A 27,035-nucleotide genomic window follows, 5' to 3' on the forward strand; every position below is an offset into this window, starting at 1 on the left:
CATTAAGGGATAGACATGGTCAGCAACAATACTAAAGATAGGCTGTGGCGTTGACATGAAGCTCAACTGGTACTAATGGGCCAAAATTGTGCCAAGAAAATATCCCTCACATTATTACACCACCACCACCAGTCTGAACTGTTGATACAAGGCAGGATGGATCCATGCTTCAATGTTGTTGACGCCAAATTCTAACCCTATCATCGGAATGTTGCAGCAAAATTGGGAATCATCAGACCAGGCAACGTTTTTCCAATCTTCTCTTGTCTAATTTTGGTAGCCTGTGTTAAATGTAGCCTCAGTTTCCTGTTCTTAGCTGACAGGAGAGGCACCCCATGTGGTCTTCTGCTACTTTAGCCCATTTGCCTTAAAGTTTGACATGTTGTGCATTTAGAGATGCTCTTCTGCATACCTCGGTTGTAAATTTGAGTTACTGTTGCCTTTCTATAAGCTCAAACCAGTCAGCCTCCTCTAACCTTTGGAATCAACAAGGCATTTGTGCCCACAGAACTACCGCTCACTGGATAATTTTCTCTTTTTTGGACCATTCTCTGTAAACCCTAGAGATGGTTGTGCATGAAAATCCCAGTAGATCAGCAGTTTCTGAAATACTCTGATAAGCCCATCTGGCACCAACAACCATGCCACAATCAAAGTCACTTAAATCATCTTTCTTCCCCATTCTGATGCTCAGTTTGAACTGCAGCACATCATCTTGACCATGTCTACATGCCTAAATGCATTGAGTTGCTGCCATGTGGTTGGCTGATTAGAAATTTGTTCACGAGCATTTGGACAGGTGTACCTAATAAAGTGGCCGGTAAGTGTATATCCTGTATGTGTGTGTGTGTGTGTTTATACACAAACACACATACATATATATATATATACATATACATATATATATATATATATATATATATATATATATATATATATATATATATATATATATATATATACACACAAACACACACACACACACACACACACATACACATATATACTCTCTGCATATAAAAGATCACAGATTACAGTCAATATCGACTAAAAAGAAAGACATCAACATTACAAAAACTCTTTGTAAGAAAGAAAGAAGTGAGAATCCCAAATGTTAGACATTACAGAATTATTCAACATCAAAGTTGAGGAAGAAAAACACCCCATAAAAGAAGCTTCCACTGAACCAGCCTGCTGGTTCGAAAATACAAGATGACAGGACAGAGTTCCTGTTCTTAATAGCTTTTTGTGTGTGTGTTTAAAGGTAGATGACAAGTACCAAGAGTAAACAATGAAAACAATAAGATACATTTTTCAGTGTCTTCAGAGTATCCCTTTATACTAGCTGTAAGTAGAAACATCAAGAACATTATAGGCTTTAACAGGCCGCAGTATTACTGTATATTTGTCCTTTTAAAGTTAGTGTTATTTTAAATTTGCAGGAATAACAATCCCACAAAGAAGCAGCTGGATCATGCCACACACTCATTTGTTAGTGGACATGAATAATTATAAGATAAAGTAGATTCATATGAAAAATGTAATCAACGGTTTGCTATTGTAACTTACCCTCACCTCTCTACTATATTAGTTCATTCTCTTTAGACCTCATTTCATGACTATTTTTGGGGCTAACTTCCCTGAAAGGGCTCATTGAAAAGGACGGTCACAAAACAATGGGCCCACATTGCACTTTTCTCTCAACTGACACACACTAAATTAAAATAAGGTGTGCGGAATGAGTGTGAAACTCGGTGTCAGTTTGTAGTTTTGGTAAACGCTCTCAGATCAACTGAGAAGAATTACCATTATGAATAGCTAAATAGATGACAGAGCAGTACGTGACGGAGAAACACAGGCTTTCCGTTCACTGTCATGCTTATTGTAAAGTGTTTCCTAGAGCACACCGGGTGCCATCAGAAACACTCGCCAAGGAAAGATGTGTGACTGTGAGTCATTGTCTCTGATCTAACACGGCAAACAAAGCAATTATTCAGTCTAACAACTGGCTTGTGCTCTTGCTTGGGTTTTCTGTTAAGTTTTAGTTTAGGGCACAATGCAGAAAACATGGATTCACACTGTGGAAAATAGAATCCGTTCCAAAAAAAAATGGAATTTACAATTTAGTGCAGAATCTCATAAAATTTTGCATGTTCTGGATGAATAAATCAAAAGCAGGTCTGTAAACATCATCAATCAGCTACAGTGCTCAGCATAATTGAGTACAGCCCATTTTGAAAATTTGTATCCATATCTCAGTGAATATAGGCAATGTATTATGGTGCATTTAAACAAAACAGATTTATTAAACAGATACATTTATAAAATAATATTTTAGTCACTAAAAATATTTAGAAATTGAAAGATAATACAGTTGAATTCAAGCAAAATATTGCACAAAAAATTACAACTTAAGAAAAGTCAACTAAATTATTTTCTTAAATTCTTTACAACTTCTCTTGATTTTTCCTTTTTTTTTTTTAAATTTGTTTTTAATATTTTTCTATGACATACAAATTTGGGTGTACAAGTATATGGACCGTTATCGGCAGTTATTTTGTTAGATTAGCTCCAGATTTGGCTTCAGTACTGACTAATCTAATGTATATGCACAAATATAATATTCTATAGCTTCCTATTAAATATAAATTCAAAACATAGACTTGTGAGGGCTGTACTTATATATGCTGAGCACTGTGTATTGATGTATTATGTGAATGTGAAAGTATGTTTAATCATGACGTCTGCATGTTCTGCTTGTGTGTGTGTGTGTGTGTGTGTGTGTGGACGCCAAGGTTTTGTTTACTACACACAAACTAAAACTTCTATCAGGATATGAGGGCATAAGCTTCATCTAAAGAGCTGCTCTGACTCTAAAAAAAAATGTTTGGTTCAACCAAACTTAAAAAGAAGGTTACAAAAATGTTAAAAATGTACCCAAATAGAAGGGCTGTAGTGTAATAATGTATACAAAGAAACATAAAGGGATAAATCACCCAAAACTAAAACTTGTGTCACCTATTACTCATGCTTCACTTGTCCCAAACCAGTTTATATTTCTTTGTTCTGTTGAAGACAAAATAAGTTATTTGGAAAAAGTTAGAAACCAGTAACCACTGTTTTCCATAGTATTTGTTTTTCCAACATGCTTCAAAATATCTTATTTTGTGTTCAACAGAAAAAGGAAAATAATAAAGGTTTGGAACAACTTGAGGGTGAGTTCACAGTGAGTGAATTTCCATCCCTTTATGAAGTTTTTTTTTTTATTTAAATAAATTTTTTGTTTAACTTAAAAGGGGAAATCTAAAAAAGTTTTAAAAAATTATTTCATTAGACCCCATTATAGCCACACAATGCAGGATCTCACTGGCATCTGATCTGACTGTGACAAAACCCTAGCAAACAAACACCACAAATGGCCTGTTGTGCTGTGTTGCATGCATTGCAGTGCTGCCAGAGACAAAGTCATAGTCACACGATTTTTCTAAACTGAAACCAGCAGCAAAATGCAAAACTTAAAAAGGAAAACAGAAAGTTGGAAAGACGAAGTTTGTATTAAACTTCAAATCTTAAAGAGTAAAGAGAAAGAGGGGGAAAAAAGGAAGGGGGGAGATACAGTATATTAATGTATTTCATGTTCACCAGTCCAGCTGGGAAATATGTAAGCAAACCACTGCCCAACTCTGATGAACAAGCACAAGCAATGAGATACTGAAAATGGTCACATGGAGGAACTGTTTTTTCTTTGCCTCAGAATGTTTATATGGCCAGCCATACATACTTAATCAACATTCCTCACACGTTAAAGGGCTGCTTACTGACTAAACTCAGTGGTTTGTATATAATAGGGGTGTAAATGCTTAAAAAACTAACTTAAGACATTAAGACTTCCCACTTTCAAACATGAAATAAAATTTCAATAAAACTATGAACTTAATTTTCAGTCTAAATCCTTTGGACTTCCCTCATATTTCACAGTGTTCGACTTAAGCTCCCCATCCTGCCTCACTTCTTAAGGCATTTCAAGTAGTTTGTTCTCTCAGAATCTTCTGTAAAATAATTCTAAGGACAATGAACTTTTTCGAAAAAATTCCCAAGACATTTTTGTCAGTAATTGTACTGCATGATCAGTATGTAAGGGTTGTAATAATATACGAGTAAAATGTCAGACTCTTATAAGAGGGGCGAGTTGTGAAGTCCAGTCCTTGTCTTGCTTTCTCCATCATTAAAAAAAACAAAAAAAGGCAGTGGCTGTGCAAGAGAGTGACCACTAACACTGCAGATCTAATGGCTCTCGATCACCACCGGTTCAAAAACACCTGCAGACACCCTGCCGAAGAAAAGCGAAGAACAATTCACATATAATATAAAAAAAAAATTACCATAAAAATACAAATACTCTCCTGAACAGACAGTGAAAATCTGCTTAAAACAGGACTTTAAGATGAAACTTTTTTTTTTTTTTTACAATTTTAAAATAAACAGTCACTTTAAGTTGCAGTATTATATATTTTATAATAATACTATTTTACAGTATATTTGCACAAACACATGCAAACATGGAAAAAATATATTTCTTTCCAAAACATATAATCTTACCAAACTCAAAAATTTCATCAGTTTTATAGTTTTTACTAATGTTTTTTGCATTTTTTTTTTATTGAACATGTTAGATATAAAACGTGCAGTACAAATTGCTTTACAATTTTTTCGCCCGTTGCACACATAAACATTAAGGTTTTATAAAAATATATGAATAATATTAAAATGAAATACAAATAAATAATAATTTTAAGTAAAACAAATTTTGCTCTTATATAATTATTAAAAAAAAAAAAAGAAGGATAGGTTCTACTCTAAAATAACTGAGGCGTCCATCTCCTTTATGTGATTTAATACAGGTTGCCAAGTGAGAAAAAACATATCAGTACAACCGCTTATGGTATATCTTTTCTATGGTCAGTTGGTGTAGAAGTTCCATAAGCCACTGCTTAAAGGTTAGAGGAAATTTTTCCTTCCATTTCAGCAATAATAACCTTCTAGCTAAAAGCATAGCAAAGGCAATCACATTGATTTTACTTTTATTAAAACATAAGGACTGTGGTGTGATAGCAAATATTGAAATTATGGCCTCAGATTCTATATAGATTTTTAATATGTTTGAGAGAAATTTAAATAGTAGCTGCCAGAAATCCTTTAATATTGAACAGGCCCAAAACATACGAGATATATTCTCTATATATTCTATATATTCAGTTTCAATTTGGCTAGTTTTACTTTGGACCAATGTAATCAGTGTCCTACTTTAAATAGCATATTCTTACATATTTAATAACGATTTTTAAAAGCATATAAAGAGCAGCAGTTTACCTGTTGACAAGCTGGATGCCACTCAATGCTGTGGTCCCATCTCTGCTGATAAACAGTGTTAAATTGCTGTCTGTGAGAAAAAGAGTGACACAATTGTCAGCCTCAGAGATATAAAAGCTTCCCAAGTGGGAAATACTCTGACTTACACACACACAATCAAAATGTTACATTTAAATAAATGAGTTTACGAGGTGTTAGTACACCTCAACAGTGTCTCAACACACCTTCATTGTTGCTGACATCGGCAAAGTTTTGACTCTGGACAATCTTCTCCACAATATCATCTGCATCGATGCGCGTGTCGTCAACCCATGTGGGATGATTTTCTACAGAGTCCTTCTTCCTCCTGTTTAGAGATAGGAGATTTTTAAATATGTATTTTTATTATCTTGCGTTTTCATTTTTAAATAAGTTGACCACATACCAGTTGTAAGTCTCTTTTTTTATTAAGATTTATATGCCCTAAAAGCTGACATAAAATAAGCTTTCCAATGTTTATACTTTTTTAGGTTAATATTTGACCAAAACACAAACATTTGAAAATCTAAGGTTTCCAAAAAAATCTTTAAAGTTGTCTAAATGAAGTGCTAATAGTATTACTAATCAAAACTCTGCTAAAAACACATCCATGGCATTGTAAGAGTAATTTACTGTACAATACTAATAGCACAATACTAACAAACTGTATAATGTTGTACAGAAACACCAAGCCAACTAGTTCTTGTCGTCATCATCTGTGACAAACAAACTGTGTGCATTCAACAAGATGCAGCCATTTTCAAAAAACAATTAGAAATATTTCTGTTACAAAAACACATCAATCTGCTGCATAAGATATGCTTTTTCTCTCTGCTGTTTTATGTTCATTTATTTATTTTCATTTGCTCATCTAATGAACAGCGCAATGCAGTGGATATTTATGCTTAGTGTTTATATATTTGTGTATGTTTTAGATTTTCCATCAACAATAATGCAATGTGCATTCATTCCACAAGCGAATCAGAGTGTGCTAATTACTGGCGCACCAGACCTAATAAGATTTTTAGAGAATAGCTTAAGGCAAGGGTGTCTAAACTCGGTCCTGGAGGGCCAGTGTCCTGCAGATTTTAGCTCTAACTTGGCCTCAACACACCTGCAAGGATGTTTCTAGAAAGCCTAGTAAAAGCTTGATTAGCTAGTCCAGGTTTGTCTGATTGGGGTTGGAACTAAACATTGCAGGACACTGGCCCTCTAGAACAGAGTGTGGACACTCCTTGCTTAAGGGTAATTTATAATGTAATGCTACTTTCGAATGATCTATTCCTTTAAGAAATTGGTAGTAGAGCCTAGATCAGGCCCAAAAAATGTAACCAACCCTACCGAAGCCTCTGCACCTTGCATCCGAGCCTGACCCGGTCCGATACATTAACTGTAATTACTGTATGAGCCTATTTTAACTATTTTTAATACGTGGACTGTTATAAGATTCGTTCTCAACTACAATTCGAATTCAATTATTTGAACTACAGAAATTAGTTTGGATTTATCTTAATGAATAATGCAACAAGAGCGAAGCATGTAAACAGCATTGTTTGTAATTTAGAAAAGATCGTAACAAAAGAGGAAAATGAAGGCCAGCTGTCATCCTTTTTACAATGGCAAGCCTGCTTCATGTGTCTCTGCATCTTGGAAGTCCCTGTTTTTTTGCCATTACCAATTTCACACTGCACGTGTGAGCAGAGCATGAGTAGCATGTGTTTTTTTTTGGCGTCAATGTTTACAGCTTTCATACCACACAGAAGCGGTGCGGAGCTTGGGAAAAGCTGATGCATTTCTGCGATCATTTCAGCACTGGGTCTATTTTTGCTGCTACTCATGCTTAATTAAAGTGACGGTGCTTTGATAATAACCAAAGCACATTGAATGACAGTGAAAAGTAGCAATTTTAACCCAATAAATGCATCGATAAGATCCATTGATTTTTAAGCACCATTTCTGCTCTACATACGCACGCGCTGCTTCACATCGGCTTGTGCGTGCGGTGTGAATGTGTGCCAGTGGAGGAGATGCTGTTGCCGGAGTAAGAGCATTGCTGCGCATGACACACATTGCAAATTGTATAATTTTGTAGACCCACAGCCCGACCCGACGATAGTGGCAGGAAATATCAGCCTGTTGCTCTGGCTCAGGCAGAGAATCTAAACTTTAAGTGGTAGTCAGTTTGGTCTGTCAACAAATTCAGAGCAGAGCATAAAGCAAGTGTTAGTGTCTTAATAAAGTAAAGCAAATGTGTCATTGACTCCTCACCTTGAGAGTCTGTTTAGGGGCAGAGTGGGTCGTGGGGGCCGAGGGGGTCTTTCTGGTTTCAGCAGCTCTTTCTCTTGGTCTGCTGGGCTCTCCACAGTTGTAGACGTGCCTCCTGATGTGTTGCTGCTGCTGGTGGAGGTGTTGCGCCGGTGCTGGGACAGATCTGTCAGGCTGGAGGAGTGTGAGTGCTCTGCGCTGCAGCCTATGTGGAGGACAAGTACAAAATCTGTGACAAACTAAACAAACAGGAACATTTGTATTGATGCAAATAAACAACAACAACAACAACAACAAAAGAAGAGGAAGAAAGGAAAAGAGTGATTTTCCCCCAAGTAGAATGTGTGGTTAAAACTAATTAATACACTACAGTTCAAAAGTGTTTCTTGAAAAAATAAATACTTTTAATTTAGCAAAAATCAATATAATTAATCAATTGTGACAGTTCGAACATGTGTAATGTTGCATATTTGAAATACTTTTTGCTGATGATATGAAGTGACAATATGAATCAGATTAGATTATCCTAACAATATTAAAATGTAAATAATTCATTTTTCTTGAGCACCAAAATAATCATCTTCAAAATGATTTCTGAAAGATCATTTGACAGTGAAAGCTGCTGAGAATTCTGCTAAAATAACACAGAAAACAACGACTAATTGCATACAATAATTTAAATACAAAAGTTACTTTATATAAGCAACTTAACTTAAATGTAATAATTTAACAATATTATAGTTTAGACTATTTAGGCAAATGTGCTTTGGTAGGAGACTCTCTTTTATAAATAGTACAAACTTTTGAACTGCAGCGTATGAAAATGAAAAAAAAGCATACAATTTGATTAAGTGAAAATTAATTATGTTTTTGTTTTTATCACTGCTCTTGTATTATAAATCACAATAGACTGTTAATTTGCGAGTCTAAAAGATTAAATGTAAAAGACAGAAGTGTAGTTTATTTTGTTTTATTCTGTAATTGGCTATAATCTGTACCTGATATTCTTTTGTTCGTGCCCTGAATCCCACCTGAGATTTTGCTCTGTTGGCTGGCAAAGCTGGAGTTTCGTGAGTGTCCATTGTGAAACACTTCATCAGGACTGGACAGGTTCTCCTCCAATCCCTCCTGAAGGCCTCCTAAACATCAAACAGCTCAGGTTAGCACTAAACAACACAACAACTTCAAGATAGTCCTTACAAAAATATGACACTTTTATTGCAATAACAGATGTAAAGAGTTTATCTACTTGTTCTCCAGTTTTTCAGTTTCGGGTGGTCTGCAGTATGCGTGTTGGTCATACCAGAGTTGTTCAGCGGGGTCCTGCTTTTGATTGATCTGCGAGTGTTGCGGCTGAGGGTTGGCACAGGGTGGTCAGCGGTGCCCTCTCCCTTGCGGTCCAGCTGCAGAGAGGGGTCCTGGCCAGCCATGGCAATGGTCTTAGCTGTGCTCACAGGCCTGAAGACGAAAACACAGAAAGTTTTAGACATCATCAGAGGGCACTGAGCTCATGCTTCCTCTCTATTGGTCCACATTTTACATTTGCTTTATAATTTTTCAGAAAAATCAACAAGAGGAGATTTTTATATGGTAAAGTACAGAAGAAATAAAGCTGCACATCAATATAGCAACATTTTCGTCACACTGTATAACAATGGCCATTTTTATGTTACTGTGAGGGTTAGGTTTAGGGTTAGGATAGGAATAGGCATTAATAAAATGCAATTTAATTAATAATATGAATAAAACTTGGTTGAATTACTTTTTTTACATTACTGTGAATGTTAGGGTAGGGGTAGACATTAATAAAATACAATTATTGTGTATTTTAATATATAAAATAAACGATTCTCATTCATTTCCAGCTGCAGATGTATCCCTTCCATTAACAACTGATTTAAACTGAGCATTCAGAAAAGTGGTTTGACTTCTTCTTGACTTTTTAACATGACTTCTTGTGTCAAATGGACATTGTTTAAAATGCACATGTTCAGGAAATCTTCCAGTACTGCGAGAACAGTTTAAAAAGAAGTTGTTGATAGAGTGATTGAACATGATTTTAGTCGATTTGTCTTAAGTCATATATTTAGTGATTTGGAGACCTCCCAGCAAGTTTGCCAAGGGCCCCTAGTGGTTTAAAAACTAATAAATAAAGAGTATTCAATAAAACAAAGTCATTTACATTATACAGCACACTCACGTTTTGAAGCAGGGATCTCCAGAGAGCAAAGTCATGCCAATGGTAACCTGGGAGGAAAGATGACATTTTCAAATCTAAAAGAGGTGATATACACCTTAAATGACAGTTGACTCCTAAAACATACTTGTGAAAGCTACACATGAATCTAGATCAAGATGAGTCAAAACAACCAAAATATCTCTGATTAAACGTCTGTTCTTTCACATTTTCCTCCTGAAATGTCTAAAAGACGGTGAGTCAGTCAGTCAGTCATCACAAAGACTTGTGAGAGGGTTTGACCGGTCACACGTCGCCCACACTGAGGACTGTGTTTATAGTGAGAACAGTTCTGCTTTTAAACAATAATCTCCAAAGGTGCTAAGGTCATGGACCTTTCAGGATGAAAAGGCCAATGTTTTTATTTTGTGTATGAGCCTTACAGGCAGGTCAGAACAGACGTGTAGAGTCAGTCCGGAAGGAAAAGCCAGAGATCACACCTACACACGCACAAGTCTTTTTCCACAAACAAAAGGCGTGCTCACCTTGAGTATGGAGTTGTCTTGTCGAGTGTTCTTTGTGTCGTAGCCCTCCAGTATACAGCAGCGAACAGTGGAGCCTGAACCAGCAAACTCCGCCAAGTTGAGGTCAGCAAAGCCCAGCTGGAGATGAAGAAAAAGGAATAAAACATCGATTTGATCAGCAGTTCAGAAATAAGCTCCAAACACTCCAAATCAAGCTCTAAACTCTACCACACAGGTCTTGTTCTCCAGTTTTTATAGTTATTAGTATGTAACCATTGACAGTTAGCCAGTTGAAATCGATTCAAATTAAAAAGTGGACAGCAATGGGAAAAAAACTGTTTTCAGTTATTTTGCACTCTCTTTCAGCTCACTTGCTCAATTTTTTTTTCATCAGCAGGGTACACTGCAAATGTGCAGAGATTGCAGCTTGCTAGAAAATGTAGATATGCTTAAAAAAAATGGGGGGGGACTAAGAAAAGTCTTGACGTTTGTTTAAATTAAAGTTTAAGTTTGTGTTTATTATTTGACAAAATATATTTTTATTACAAAGACTACAAAAAATTATAAAAGGCCAATTGTTAACTTCAAAACCTCAATTTTTTATCAAAATTGTAAAAAATACAAATAAGATAATAATCATATTGCGAGATCAATGTTGTAAATTGAATGAATCGTTACATCCCTAAAAGTTATTGTGGAGGAAATAAGTATTGAACATATTTCTAAAGGTGCTATTGACTGTTGAAAATTTCAACAGATGTTGAAAACCAGGGTGCACGTTTCACCAAGACAATGATCCAAAACACAGAAAAGGACACCCTCAACTCTGGTTTCAGAGAAAGAAAATCAAGCTGAATGGCCCAGCCAATCACCTGACTTGAATCCAACAGAGAATACTAAATGAAGATCAGCTTTGATAGACGAGACTCACAGAACTATCAAGATTTACACACTCTGTTGAAGCAATGCATGTGATTTCATTCTACATATGAGAGGCGTCTTTAAGCTGCCATCACCAAAAATATAAAGAATTAAAACTTTTCAGTTTAGTACTTTCTCCCAGAGTCATTCCATTGTTATTACACACCACCAATTTTTCAGCTTTTGTTTTGTTTTAATTTGTATGGTGGTATTGTTTGGTATCGCAAGTCCATGTCAACAGCTCCTTTAGAAATATTATTCCCAGGAAAAAACATGACGTGTTCAATACTCATTTCCCCCACTGTATATCATTAGCTCTACGAGCATGACATCATGAACAAGTCACAACAAACATGTTCAGTGTTTATCCTATTTATCCTGCTTTGCAACGTCTAGGTTCATTTATTCAGGGGAACACTGAATTCAGGCAAAAGACAAAAAGTGCATGTTGTCACGCTGTAAAAAGCACACAAGCTAGCTTGCTGAAGAAGGAAAGGAACTGGTTAACTCTTAGGAGTGCTCTTACATAACAACAGGCATGTGAAGCTGGCAGTCAGTCATGCACGAAATCCCTCTGTTTATCACTTAATAAAGGTTTCTCCAATACTACTGGCAAGCATTCTTCCTACATTTCTCTGAAATCTCCCTCTCTCGCTCTTCTTTCTCAACAACAACAATGTTCTCGGTCAAACAATTCTATTAACCTTGGCCAATGATAGAAGAGTATCTGATATAAATCTTTTCATTTGCTTTATTGGTTGAATACCCTATACAGTCAGCACTGCAGCACGTGACCAGCTGGCCTTTAAAAATCATTGATGTGTGATATTACAGCAAGGGATAAAAGGACAAATGCAGGCACACACACACCGAATATAATTTATCACACGTTCAGCAGTAAGTGGAAGAAAGTGTATCATGAACACTCCATGAAAACGTATTGATTTTTAAAGTCAAAACAAAAGCTGTAAGCTGTTTTCTCTATCTTTTGTTCTTTGTTTTATTAATATATTAAGACCTAATACACATATCTAATAAACCACAAAGTTCTGCTATTCACTTAAGACAAATCTGACAGTGTCACTTTTGGCCATTCAAGTGCAATAAACCACAAAAAGAAAAAGAAATGAATTTGGGATTACAAGCAGTCTGGGAGCAATACTTTCTGTGTGAGTGCTTCAGTTATGTCCATCAGCCCAAAATAGTGTCTCATTCACGCATGCTTGCAGATATATATGTCATAATATAAATGATACAGCAAAAACTTTAACTATATCTATATACACTTAAATCGTCATCCTGTACATGTGCTTAAAAAGTGGGACATTACATGATTATGGAGTGCGTCATGTTTCTTAAAAGGTATTTATTAAAGATTTTTTATTTACTATGCCTCTATCCAGTTTTTATTTCTGATGGAGAGGAGCCCAATGGGACTGTATGTCCAAACAAAAATGTATAACTGTCATAAAAAGCCAAAACTGCATATGAATGATGCACGAGCTTTATATGATGTCTCTGGTGACCTTTTAATTCCATTCCTTTTTATTTATTCCCTATTTTATTTTATTTCACCCTCTTTTTGTGCTAAAAAGGTTTAAAAAATGAAAAGTTGTCAAAAAAGGGACATTAATAATCAGAAAAGATTGAGACAGTACATATTTTGTCTTCATCTCAGATTTTAGTATGTGTGTCTGTCTGTGTTTGTACCCTTCTTTATCTATATTGGATGTTCCACTGCTGCCTTTAGAACAAACCACTTCCCCCATGACTGGCACACATCCCCTTTCTGAAAACCATTCCTGTCCTTAAAACTTTTATGTGGTTTGCTCCAGACTTCCACAATTCCAGGCTCTGAGACTGCCAATACCCAAGTGATTCCAGGATTCACATTGATTAATAAATGTGTCAATGTTCCATAGCGTTCAATTATCTGCTACAGTAAATATCTCTATTTCATCTTAAAGGTCAAATCCACCCCTCCTTCCTGTGTTTCTCCATCGTTCCCGGTTACAGTCCATAGATTTGACCTCACAAATTAGCTTTTTCTGCTGTGTCAGTGCTCTGCTTTGACACGCCACTCTTGTTCAGGACGTAAGAGATCAGTAAATGAGCAGAAAAGGACACGGATACACACTCCCAAAAACAACATCCTCCTGTAACTCATTACAAACATGTTCCTCTGCAGTAATTTAGCAACGATGACTGAAAGCAGCATTATCACATGCTTAAACAACTAGCAACACTAGTGACTATTGCACGTGCTACAAGACACATCTTCACAATATAATGCAAAACACTCCATGTACAATCAAAATCAAAATTGTCAGCCCTCCTGTAATTTATTTTTTTTGTCTCTTCGTCAAATATTTCCCAAAATCTGTTTAACAGAGCAAGGAATTTTTCACAGTATTTCCTATACTTTTTTTTCTTCTGGAGAAAGTTTTATTTGTTTTATTTTGGCTAGAATGAAAGAAGACTTTATTTTTTTTTAAGGTCAAAGTTATTAGCCCCTTATTATTAGGTATTTGAATATCACTTTAATATTGCTTGACATTATTTACATTGAAAAAGTTGCCTGGAAAAAAATTTAGAGCGAAAGGAAAAGTTAAAGAATATCAAAATGACCAGATATTTCATAAATGTGTTCACCGCCACTGTAAACATTTAATTCATCCTTGTTGAATTCAAATATTAATTTCTTTCAAGAAAAAACAAACAAAAAGATTGCCAACATTACTAGATAAAGTACATTGCTGTTCAAATTACTATTTACATTAAAATTTGTGTGTGTGTGTGTGTGTGTGTGTGTGTGTTTATGCTACATTGTGGGGACCAAAGTAAAGACCTATAAAAACGGTCTGGACCAGCCTTTGATTTCTATGAGGGGAAAAATGATTAAAATGATAATAATAATAATAATAATAACAATGATAAATAAATAAATGGGCATCATGGTGGCGCAGTGGCTAGCACAATCGCCTCACAGCAAGAAGGTCCCTGGTTGGCTGGGTCAGTTGGCATTTCTGTGTGGAGTTTGCATGTTCTCACTGTGTTCACGCGAGTTTTCTTTGGGTGCTCCGGTTTCCCCCACAGTCCAAAAACATGCGGTACAGGTGAATTGGGTAAGCTAAATTGCCCGTAATACATGTCTGTTAATGAATGTATATGGATGTTTCCCAGTGATGGATGGGCATCCGCTGTATAAAACAGGCTGGATAAGTTCATTCCGCAGTGGTGACCCCAGATTAATAAAGGGACTAAGCCGAAAAGAAAATGCAACAAATGATAAACAAATGATATTTATCTGAAAGTTTTAAGATGCAAACAGGTTTTCAGTAAGGGGTAGATTAAGTAGTAGGGTTGTGTTCAGGAATGTAAACTAAAGACTATGAGAGAAAGAGCTTTTTTCTCTAAATTATGAAACGGTCTTCCTATCAATATCCAAAACACACCAACTATGAATCACTTTAAAAAGTTGATTAAAGTTGATTTTTGTACCCTGTACTTTATTTTTAATTTTATGTGTTTAATATCTTCCATTGTACTTTTGGTTTAAGAAAAGCGCATTACAAATAAAATGTATTATTATTATTATTATCATCATCATATTCTAATATTATTTGATCGACATAAAAATAATGTAGGTATATGTCAAATTTGCACAATTAATAAACTAAATATGTGTGTGTGTTTGTGCATGCATGTACACGTATATATGCATGCATCAGCAGTGTAATGAAACTAAGGGCCTTTGACCATTTAGAGAATGTCTTGTTTCCTTTGTTGACATAATCGTGACAGGCTGAACTGTAATTACTAAAAACACTTGTTCAGCTTTTTATTGTCATCACTGATTGACTGAATTTTTGTACAATTATTAAAGATTGTTACAGCCAATGTCTGATGGCAGTGTGCTTTCTGGATTCTAAAGGAAAAAAAAAAAAAAAACATTTTACAGGCACAGACGAGAACTCTGAATTTCTAATACTAACCTCCCACTGCATTACATTCTTCATATTTGCTTTTGCTGTACTTCCTGTACATGCAATGCCCTGAAGGTTTCTGACTTCAGTATGCAAATATGCGTGTATAAATGAAACTCACAAGTGCTTTGTGTTTATAAACATATAAGACTCAGAGATAAAAACTGCCTTCTGTAAGAGAGCGTGAGAGAGAAATCTGTGATGATTCCTCAGAGACGGTTCATGATAAAGAAACAATCATATGGAGAGAAAGAAGTAAAAGACATGTCATGGAAGTGATGATATGGGTGGAAAGATCTTACCTTTGAAAAAGCCTTTCCACCTTTTAGTTCCTGGAAGGCAAAAAACAAAGAGATTAGTTGTTATGCAATATGTTTGCCATTGGCGTGGTGACACTAAGGCAAAGGGAGTAAAGGGTAACGAGAGCAAAGAAAAAATGAGATAGCAGACAGCCTGTATGGAGTATATATAAACCTTAACTCACTGATTAACTCCATGATTAGCCTGTTATTAAGGGCAATGCTGGTTCACACCAAATGCAAATTTAGGTATTTACGTGTGTCGATTCACCACTGAGTCAATGTAAATGCACAAATATAAGTGATTTTCCGCCAGGTGGAGAGAATGCACAAAGATTTTGCTGGGAATGCACAGAATTTGCCTCAATTACATAGGAAAATTAGCATGAGGAGAGTAATCTGGAAAGTGTCAACTAAAGGCACTTACACTACACTAGTTTTTTTTATTATTAATTTTATTTAATAATTTAAATAAGGTTATTCTGTGGTGGCATTTATTAAATGTAAAAAAAAAAAATCACTGGTATAAATTATAAAATTAATTTATAAATACTTTGAACATTTATTTTTTAGTGCAATAACATTTCACAATTTTACAATTTTTAATTAAATAAACGCAGTCTTGGTGAGCAGGAGAAGCTTATTTTAAAACATTTAAAAATCCCACTGACCCCAAAATATTGACCGGTAGTGTAAATATGCCAGAGGGGGATTTTGTATTTACATAGATTTAAACTTCAAGAAGGTCATAAATTGTTTAGAACACTTTATTTCATTTAAGTTTAATATTTGCTTCGACAACCTTTTCTGTATAAATCTTCATTTGGTTTGTTTTATCTTTGTCCTGGACCCAGATTTTAGGACTTAAATTACAAGTTGTATTCAACTGTGTATTTTGTTACTTATCTTTTGTATTCAAAGATAATAAAACATTTTGTCCAGAACATTAGTGTAACTGATTACTAAGAATCCAAAAGTATCAGTAAAGAGTACAGCATAAAACCCACGTGGTGTAAAATAGATAAACAGAATAATTTAGTGGCTTTCGTTGTGAATTTATTTATTTACAGTGTTCAGCATATAGGAGTACACCCCTTACAAAATCTCTCTTTTAAATTCACATTTTCTTTAGCATGCTTTACAATATTATTTTATTGTAAATCTGGAGCTAATCTAACAAAATAACTTTCGATAACAGTCCAAAAATGTATACTGTATGTTAGGGAAAAATATAAAGAAAAAATAAGAGAAGGGAAAAAAAAGATAAAATGTAGTTGAAATTTTTGTTTGTAATTTTTGGCCACTATTTAGTTTGAATTAAAATGTATTATTTTTCTATTTATAAAGATGTTCGGTGACTAAACCATTATTTTAATAAATATATAGCTGTTTAATTAAACTGCTTTATTCAAATGCATCAAAATGTATTACCTGCAAATGCATAAAAATATTCATTTTTAAAAATGGGTTGTATTCAATTATGCTAAAGACTATATTTATTTATTTATTTTTTATTTTTTTGCAAAAAGTGTAAAAAATTATGCAAAACAATTTTTATCTATGATGCATAAAATGGTTAAGACAAAGACCACATTGCCAGTTGTTCATAGCATGAACCGTCAAAAATGTTATAATAATATTCATCACTTCATATGAAAAAAAAATCGTCATGGAGCAAAAATGAGGAAGATCTATGTGCATAACAGTGAGACTAACCTTACGCACAGACACTCGGCAAATGCAGGGATCCAGGACCCCTGTGGCAGGACTGGCACTCATTTTACACACAAAGGAAAACTTCTTTCGCCAGCGAACACAGTTCTCCTGAACCTCCTGCCTGTGGAGAGACACAAAGTGAGAATGAGCGATCAGCATCGTTACAAATCAGCCTTAAAGAGTCAGCCAGTTTCAACATTAATGAGGAGATCAAACAAACAACACAATCATCAACCCTATGATGATTAACAAAACGGACAGCACAGTTCACTGAGGTCTCAGATCATTGTGAAAGTTTGGCCATAGGTGATGAAAACATTGTGCCGTCTATTCACAGGGGCTCAAATCTCTTCACAACAGTTCATCTTTGGGACAACGGGACTTTACACAGGAAATGTGGACAATAAAGAACAATGCTGAGTTTGGGTCACAAATGAAGCTGGAGTGTGGCTGCAGAACACGTATATCAGACTGTACAATATCAGAGGCCAGGGGAAGAAACTTTATCATGCTCATCCTTTCATCTCTGCATACTCTTTGGTGAAAGTGGGTCGATATGTCCTTCCTTTACTTTGTTGCATTCCTTCCTCATCATCCTCTTTTGCATAGGACTGCTTCTTTACATCCCCAACACATTCAGAAATTGTCTAAAGTTTGGTTGGTAAAATTCCTATTAGTTAGAGACTTTCCGAACACATCCTATTCATTTCTATTTGTACAATACAAATGCAGTGTTAGAGCACCTACTGTATGATGCAAAATTATCTTTTCAATCTACTAAAGTTTTGTAGATTTCTTTTTCAAACATTCAAATGCTTACTATTTGTACAATACAAATACTGTGTTAAAGAGTACCTACGATGCAAAATTTACTTTTGAGAGCCGTTTAGACAGAAATGTGTGTAGGTATAGTGCAGCCACTGTCATACTGGAGTGATATAAACAAGTCTCTGTCTTTTTTCTCCGTCTAATAGGATCCAAATCCCAGTAATTTTGTGGCCCACCACAAAGTGATGTGGGAGTGCAGTTTTCCCCACCCACTATATTGATTAACAGAAACATATTAATATGTCTATTGCGTATAAACAGTACAGGATTTGCAAAGAAATCAGGATTGAAAAATCTGTTCCAACTCTCTGTGATCAGCTGCACCTCAAGAATTTGTTTTAAAAGCTAAAATATAACACTATAATTTATTATTATTATTTAAATTAATATTTTTAATTTGAAAATAAATTATGTAAATCATTTAAATCAAATATACTTTTAGGTAACCTAAGATGCAAAATTTACTTTTGAATGCTGTTTGGACAGAACTGTGTGTACATATGTATATAGTGTGCCCACTGTCATGTTTGGGTGATAGAAACGCAACAAGTCTCTCTCTTTTTTTTTTTTTAAATATATTTCCTCACATTAAAATAGGATCCAAATCCCAGTGATTTTGAGGCCCACTGCAATGGGACATAGGAGTGTGGTTTTCCTTACCCACCGTATCCATTAACAGAAACGTATTAACATGCCTAACACGTACTGTCTAAACATTTCCACAGTACAGGATTTGCAAAGAAACCAGGATTTGAAAATCTGTTCCAACTCTCTGTGATCAGCTGCACCTCAAGAATTTGTTTTAAAAGCTAAAATAAAAGGCTATAATTTATTATTTTATAATTTATAATTTAGGTAATAATTTGAAATAAAAAATTACATATCAAACATTTTATTAATTCATTGTAAGTTGATATTTTGACACTTTTAGGCCTTTTAACCATCATAGATTCTGTTTAAACTAAACTGTCAAAATCAAAGAACTTTTTATAATGTTTGATAGTTAGATTTTTTTTAGTTTAGATTAATTCTCATAAAATCATTTAGATTTACATTTTTTTTTAAAAACATTAATCATATTCAGTCGTATGTAAATCACACCTTTTAAATGTTCTACAGTATTTTTTAATGAAGCAGTTTTGTGTTCTGGATGATTATAACACTGTAATATGCAAAAACTCTGCACAACTTAACAATAATTTGACTATAACAATATTTCCCAGTCAGTTTTGAGACTTTAAAAACTGAATGTTATTAGCAAAAATTCATAAACACAAAGAAACTATATAAAAAAAATATGTAGCAGAACTAAGAATGTATAAAAAAAATCTATATGAATTGCATTACAAAGGGGTAGAGCAGAAAGTTTTTTTTAATATATAATATAATAACAACCTTATTATTATAATAATTTAATAATATAAATATATTTTACTACATATAATATACTTCATATAATCCACACCTTCTATATATTACGCAAAAAACAAAAGACAGTGTCTTTTGCACAAATGATCCGTAAATATTGGATTTCTGTATTGTAATTTCAAGTAAATGGTTACTGAGCATCTTCCCCTGCAACTACACACCAATCCTTGACTGACAAGGAAATCAAAATGATATATTTATATCCAGACACAGCTGACAATTTCATAGGAACATTATCTGACCTCTAATGCGGAAACTGCAAACACCAAACCAAGCACTGTTGAGTCTAACTAACTAGATAAAGCTCTTTAACTTTAAGGTTTTTCCCGCCTGTATGCAACACGGTTATCCTTCATGGACTGTGCCTGGAGGCAGATTTGATGGCCTCCTCCTGTCCTTTATTTACCCTGGGCTTGTAGCCAAGGCATCTGTCCCTGATATCCGCCGGCGTGCCAGGGAAAATGAGTGCGGATAAAGGCACATCCATTACTTCAGAGTGACCCTGAACAGACTGGCCCTACAATAAACCCCCCCAGACACACACACACAAACACACACACTCACCAACTGATGGGCTGATCGTGGGCTACAGGTCACGTTTGACTCTGTTAGACAGTCTGATAATGCAGAAATAATTTACATAAGTGCAGCCAGACATGTGCTGTTTGTTTAAACTACTTAATTAAAATTAGCTAAAACACAATTTTGAGTTTTTATAGGGAGACAACCTAATATTATTTTTTGGGAGGCTCTGATCGATCGACCGGACATCAGTACCGGCCCATAATCACATTGTATGACTCAATCAGTACTCGCTAATCGGGTCGATCTTATGAACCAATCACAAGTGTTCGTTTACAGGTTTGCAAGCAGGGGACGATCCATTTTAATTTCTTATGCATCAAATATTCACTTCAAACTTTTTCATCATTGAGACATTTTGAATTCTTCTTTTGTTATTTGTAATGTTTCCAAATTGCATTGTTAGTCACTTTTCTTACCAATTTTTTTCCTGTCTATTTATTATTTTTTGCAAAGCTGCTTCTGATAATGACATATCCACACTAAATGGTTATAAGAGACATGTTCAAGGGATTATATGCAGCATCCTTCATTTATTCTCTTGGGAAAGGAAAGATCTTCACTTAAGTATCATACTTGGAGGGAAAACGTGCTTTATGCAATGTTAAAGTTATATAAAGCTTGAAGCATTAGAATGCGTATCGGATGATCACCATGATGAGGAATCGGTAATCTGTATTGGCAGCAGATATACTAATCGAACCATCTCTAATTGTTTTATGTTCAATCTACTTAAATTTGTAAAAACTATCAAGTTAACTTTATTCCTTCATGTTGTTCCACAACAAATTGATTGTGAGGAACCCAGCATTTTTACAATGTAGCTCATTGTTTTTAGCTTGTAAGATTTCTGTTTTGTTTAGTAAAACTGCATCTCTCTCTCTCTCTCTCTCTCTCTCTCTCTCTCTCTCTCTCTCTCTCTCTCTCTCTCTCTCTCTCTCTCTCTCTCTCTCTCTCTCTCTCTCTCTCTCTCTCCCTCTCTCTCTCTCTCTGTGTGTGTAGGCTATATACATACAATTGACACAAAGTCAAATTATTAGCCCCCCCTTTGATTTTTTTTTTTTATATTTCCCAAATGATGTTTAATAGAGCAAGGAATTCTTCACAGTACGTCTGTTAATATTTTTCCTAAGGATAAAGTTTTATTTGTTTTATTTCAGCTAGAATAAAAACAGTTTTTAATTTTTTAAAAACCATTTTAAGTTCAAAATTATAAGCCCCTTTAAGCTATATTTCTTAATAGTCCACAGAACAAACCATCAATATACAATAACTTGCTTATTTACCCTAACCTGCCTCATTAACCTATTTAACCTAGTTAAGCCTTTAAATGTCACTTTAAGGTAAATACCAGTATCTTGGAAAAATATCTAGTCAATTATTATGTGCTGTCATCATGGCAAAGATAAAATAAATTACTTACCGGTATTAGAAATGAGTTATTAAAACTATTATGTTTAGAAATGTGTTGAAAATCTTCCCTCCGTTCAACAGAAATTTGGGGAAAAAATAAACAGGGGGATAATAATTCTGACTTCAACTGTGTGTAGAGCTCCATTTTTACAAAACCTTGTATTAAACATTGTGTAGAGTGTGGTTGCTTAAATACTTTAGAATAAGAAAAATAATACACAAATCGTAGTGCTTTATTAAATGTTATATTTTCACCTAACATAAGCTCCAAAAATTAAGTATGCTGTTAGTTTAAACTACTTCAGAACTATTTTAAAAGTAGCTGAAGCATCACAATTTTCATGTTCAATCCACTTAAATTGGATGAAACTAAGAAGTTAACTTAATTATTTTTTGTTGTCTCAACACAAATTGACTTTGAGAAACCCAGCAGTGTTCTTATTGTAGTGTATTTGTGGTACATAACAATGATCTTAAATTATTTTGTTAGAAATAGAGCAGCACAATATATCGTATCAGCATCAATATGGCAATGTGAGAAGTCATTTGAATTATACAATGTTTTTATACAATGAAGACTCTAGTGTTATTTAACATTTGATTATTAAAATTCTCAATCTTGTTTTTCACTGAAAAGTGTAAAGCATATATTTATTTATTTATTTATTTTATAATTTTGTGCATTTTATGCAGCATCACTCCTCTACCAAAATCCTCCCAATCAGGGGAAATTTATGAATTCTTTCCGAATGCTTGTGGAATTATATCCACAATATTATTGCGATACATATCGTGAAAAAACTAAATATTGCAATGTCAGTATTTTTCCAAAATCATGCTGTCCTAGTTAGAAATGCCCATTTATGCTTTGTAAGTGACTAATCTAATCTGAATCAAATAAACCTGATTTAGTATTAGTGAGATGAAAGTTGTTTTGTTTTTTTTTCTTTTTTCTGAAAAATCTGTAGTCATTTATGCTGGTCACTGTAGTTTAAGAAGCTGAGTAAGACTGACAAACTCACTCAAAACGACAAACACACGTCTGGATCCCATGAGTTCGTTCCGAGTCTGGGCTACTTCCCATTGCTTTGTTCATCTGAGTGAGAAAGTCTTTCCTTCCTGTTCTGAGTAACATCAGACATTCACAAGTTCCTCTGAAACACTGAAGCACCTGTCAGATGACGCATACGGATCACAAACACTAGTGGTCTGAAGAACAGAGGACTGCAGAGTATTGCAGGATTTTTCGTCATTAAGATTTGAAAGAAGAAATGTCATGAGCAAAGCACAGATGATCAAGCATGACATTCAGAAGAGATTACAGACGAGCTAAAAATGTTACCATCCTACTGATATTTCACTGTTTCTTTCCACTGTTATAAGCTTCAGTCAAGACAAATGCTGCAGAACAATCTAGCTTTGTTGTAAATGTTTTTTTTAGAAAAGCAGTATCAAATTTGAGTTGCAATGTGTGTGGTTTTAATAACCTGAATTACTTACCTAAGATTATGAATTAATTTACCTAAATTACTCTCCTATAATATAAATTATAATCAAATATAAATTCTGAAAATTTGAGATGCATTTTAACAAACTTGAATCTTCATCCCTGTCATACTTTTGCGATTTCAACATTAAAAATGGATCATATTTATGAAATTGACAGTTTTTAATTTAGGCGACAACACTTGGGGTTTAATCTTAAAGTTTTTTTTTTTTTTCAAAGCTTGAGAAAACATCTATACTTAATGTATATGGTATATTAATATTAAATTAGTTGGCTGCTGTTTGAAAAACACACTTACTGTTCTTAATGTACGAATGAATGGAGGAATATCCTAAACATTATTGTGTGGGCATTTATGAGTACAACAATGTCATAATAATCTTAGATTATCTCAGTACGATCAAAGACTGTAGAATACACAAGACATGTCACTCGTATCTTTTTGAATGGGGAAAAGTATAACTGTCAATATGGTGCATAAAGCCCCGTCTACCAGTACAGGAGCCAATCATCGATCACTTTATGGTAAAAAAAGCCTGCCTTCTAGTACAGGAGCCAATCATCAATAGACTGACAATACTCTGGGGGAGGGGCTCAGACTAGACGTGAGTTTCTGCAGATTTTGTGTGATTTGGACGTTTAGAAATTAAACTAAAGTGACAGATGTTGTTTAACTTTATTGGAGATTCCTAATATGAAACTCAATCGTAAGCTTAACAAGCAATTTTGGAGAATTTGATGTTTCCCCATTCAGACAGAATGCCCAAGCATACTGCCCGAGAGGTGTTTCAAAGATGGCCGCTGAGTGAAATGACTTGCCTTAAAGAGACTTTGGTACAATGCATATTAAACACGACCAGAGCAGCTTTGTTTACAGCTGTAACCCAGGAAACGTCGTTAATCCTGCAGACCTACTGACCTTATTCTTCACATAAGAGCAGGCACAGCCATTTGAATCTATTTGGCTCAAGACTTCCAGTCTCATTCACTTCCAATGATTTTTAGATGTTAAAAACAGCTCGTTGCAAGCTGATATTTTCCTATTATATTGATAAACTTTGTGTAGTCATTAACAAACTTGTTTGTAGAGCAAGTAGTTTGCCAATTTTCTGGGGTTTAAAAACAAGCGCACTTTCGCATAGCAGAATAAGGTGAATATGCATGAAGAGAATACATTTTGAATATGTCTATTGTCTTAGATTTCTACCAGTATGTTTTATGTACTAATTTCAGAAAGTCTTTTTTCCAATCCATTTTAATTCACCAGCTAAGATGTATGTATCTTGCTGCTTAGTGCGAATCATAATTAAAGTGCAGTTGTTGCCTCTAATTTGTAATCACTGAAGAAGCATTCTTTTCTGTTCTCTAGCAAAATGAAGTATCAAATAGGCTTATTTGCTTGTAAAAAAAAAATAGTAATCAAGATCAGTCATGGAAAATCATGATCTGTGATTTAATTGAAATAAAACCAAAGTTAAACAATGTGATGTAATAATTGTCCAGTTAATCAAGCAAATATACTCATACCAAGGAATTAAAGTGTTTGGGCTATAAAACACATCATATAAAGATCTGATAACATGTTATTTTATCCATAAAAATGCTCTAAATAATAATAAACCTTATTAAATAAACTAATAAATATAGATATAAATTCAATCTGAACACCATTTTCAATTCATTATACAGCACTATATAAATAAACATGAATTGAATTGAATCATGCTCTGCATCAATGACACATGAAAATAATGCATGTCTGCATGTGGTCCTTCTAGATATGACTAAAGACACAACAATCAGCCACCAAGTTGAATGATTAAATGGCAGTACACCCACAGGCACACATACCCACACATATCAACCCACAGGCACAGATATGCAGTGATAAAGTGGTGTCCTAAAAATCTTCAGATGATATTTACTCAGCATGACTCAAAATGTCCCTGATTCACAGAACAAATGGAGTTTAGGTTAACCCTGTTTCCACATGGACTCATTAAAACGCATACACGCACGCACAAAAGGTTTACGAGTATTCTTCTCCACATGAAAAAGACACTTCTTGTATGATCCCTTAACCCAACCCTTACAGGAAACTTGTGGCAAAATTTGAATGTCAAAAGACCCCATTAAGTATGATTTTTAAGCATTTTGAATTACAAGGGCATACGGTATAACCTTGTAAACCACATAAATCAGAACATACACACACACACACACACACACACACACACACACCTCCAAAATTCCCAGTCATTCCTACTTCAAAGCTGTTGTCACTAACCACACACAAGATGGGAAAGATATTCTGGTATATGAGTAACCTGGCCAGTAGTTAACATTTACAACAATAAAAACTTTCAACATTGTTGTAGGAGCTACTCTAACACTTGTTAAGTAAGCAAAAGTTATTCAAATTCCCATTCTTTCACAACTAAGTGACCAAAAACAAACTCTTTCCATTATGAAGCAATTTCTTTTTAAAATTAGGATAAAATAAAGTAAACCAACTTCAATGGGGGAAATGTAACTCAATCACTATATTGCTGCACTACTGCTGTATTAAATCATAATGGCTTAGGTGGTGTGTGTGTGACATGGTGATTAAACATCACAACAGCTAGATTGAACCACACGAGATATGATCTGTGAGCTATTACTGCCGTGCCCTTGAGAAAAGCAACGAACTCTGGGATGTTCCTATGGGATGGTCCAAATATATATTGCACAATGATAATCCGATGTGGATAAAAGGTCTAAATGACTGATCTCCACAGTATCAGGGACATGTGAGACAGCAGTAAAATGATTTGCACTAAAAAACTGACTTTATATCATGTTTGACAGCTCAAATATTATCACGAGATCTAATTATGTAACTCTCCATAGTCATAAATGAAATGGTAGTAAGCTTATTAAAGTGTGAATCCACATAGACCTCATTACACTTAACATAAACAAAGATGAATCCCCTTTGGACTCCCATCTTAAAATCAAAACAATGATTAGGTTTGTTCTTGTTATATTATTTCATTTTCATTCTGCACCAAACATTGCTCAATTGTCTTGGAAAATGCTAATTAAAATGCAGAAATACATTGCCATTTAACATATTGCATTCCCATTTTGCATATTACATTTCAAAATGAATTATTCTACTGCTCCTATGCTTCCATAGTTATAAGCATATGAAATCATCTATAGCTATGTTTCCATCCAATAAAGCTAATTAAATTTAATATACAAAACTGGAACATCGCATAAAAGACGTGCGTATAAAGCAGCGTTTCCATTCAACGAGTCATAGCTAACAAAATAGTCACTTCCTAATTAACCGGTGCCAAATACCAACAGTAAAAACAGAATTTACTAAGGTATGAGAAGCTGCGTGAATCTTTTCTTCATTTTATAAATGACTTTCACCTCAGAAGATGATACCGAGGTCATTAATAATCTAATAACACTACTACTGAGATGATAAAGGCGTTTTAAGACTAAAACAACATTTCAGATGTTTTACAATATGCTCAGCCTGCTGGTTTGTCCATTCACAAACATTATTGTCACATGATCTCTTATAACAAAACCACATGACTCTTTAAATGCGCATAGTGGAATTTGTCCGGTAAAAGTGTTTCCATTGTAGTTTATGCGCATCTTTTCTTATTGAATAAAAAGTTTATCCTCCTCAGTTATGCGCATACGTTTTTTATGCGTATTTTCAAAACTTATGCGCATCTTGGCGTTTCCATCAACCGATTTTTTATACACATATCCAAAATAGGCATAAAAACAGGTGGATGGAAATGTAGCTAGTGGTGGTAATAATGATATCTTGGCTTTTTTATATGATTTTAAGTCAAACCATTGCAGTTCCTCTACTGTATTGCTTCCTCTTTCTATGATTTCATACTTTGTGTCAGAAGTTCTTCAATTTCCCAGTATGAATTTTTGCAACCTCTTTTAGTTATGAAACTAAAATTATGAACTGAAAGAGTT

At 34.5% G+C, this 27,035-nt stretch overlaps 1 protein-coding gene across 4 annotated transcripts in view; it reads right to left on the reverse strand.

Moving 5' to 3' along the window:
- Nucleotides 1-2,597: 2,597 nt before the first annotated feature.
- The window catches only part of eeig1b (estrogen-induced osteoclastogenesis regulator 1b), a 50,542-nt gene continuing 26,104 nt past the window's right edge, over nucleotides 2,598-27,035 (reverse strand). Inside the window, exons 4-13 of one of the 4 annotated variants that reach the window (XM_009301552.5) lie at nucleotides 17,276-17,396; nucleotides 15,563-15,592; nucleotides 10,375-10,491; nucleotides 9,854-9,900; nucleotides 8,957-9,111; nucleotides 8,652-8,792; nucleotides 7,657-7,858; nucleotides 5,595-5,716; nucleotides 5,371-5,440; nucleotides 2,598-4,330 (exon numbers count right to left, since the gene is read on the reverse strand). In XM_009301552.5, the coding sequence (XP_009299827.1) occupies nucleotides 4,285-4,330; nucleotides 5,371-5,440; nucleotides 5,595-5,716; nucleotides 7,657-7,858; nucleotides 8,652-8,792; nucleotides 8,957-9,111; nucleotides 9,854-9,900; nucleotides 10,375-10,491; nucleotides 15,563-15,592; nucleotides 17,276-17,396 (1,051 nt within the window). In that variant the 3' untranslated portion in view covers nucleotides 2,598-4,284. 4 annotated transcript variants of the gene reach the window in all.

Source organism: Danio rerio, chromosome 5 (genome assembly GCF_049306965.1).
Source record: "Danio rerio strain Tuebingen ecotype United States chromosome 5, GRCz12tu, whole genome shotgun sequence".
Taxonomy (NCBI): Eukaryota; Metazoa; Chordata; class Actinopteri; order Cypriniformes; family Danionidae; genus Danio; species Danio rerio.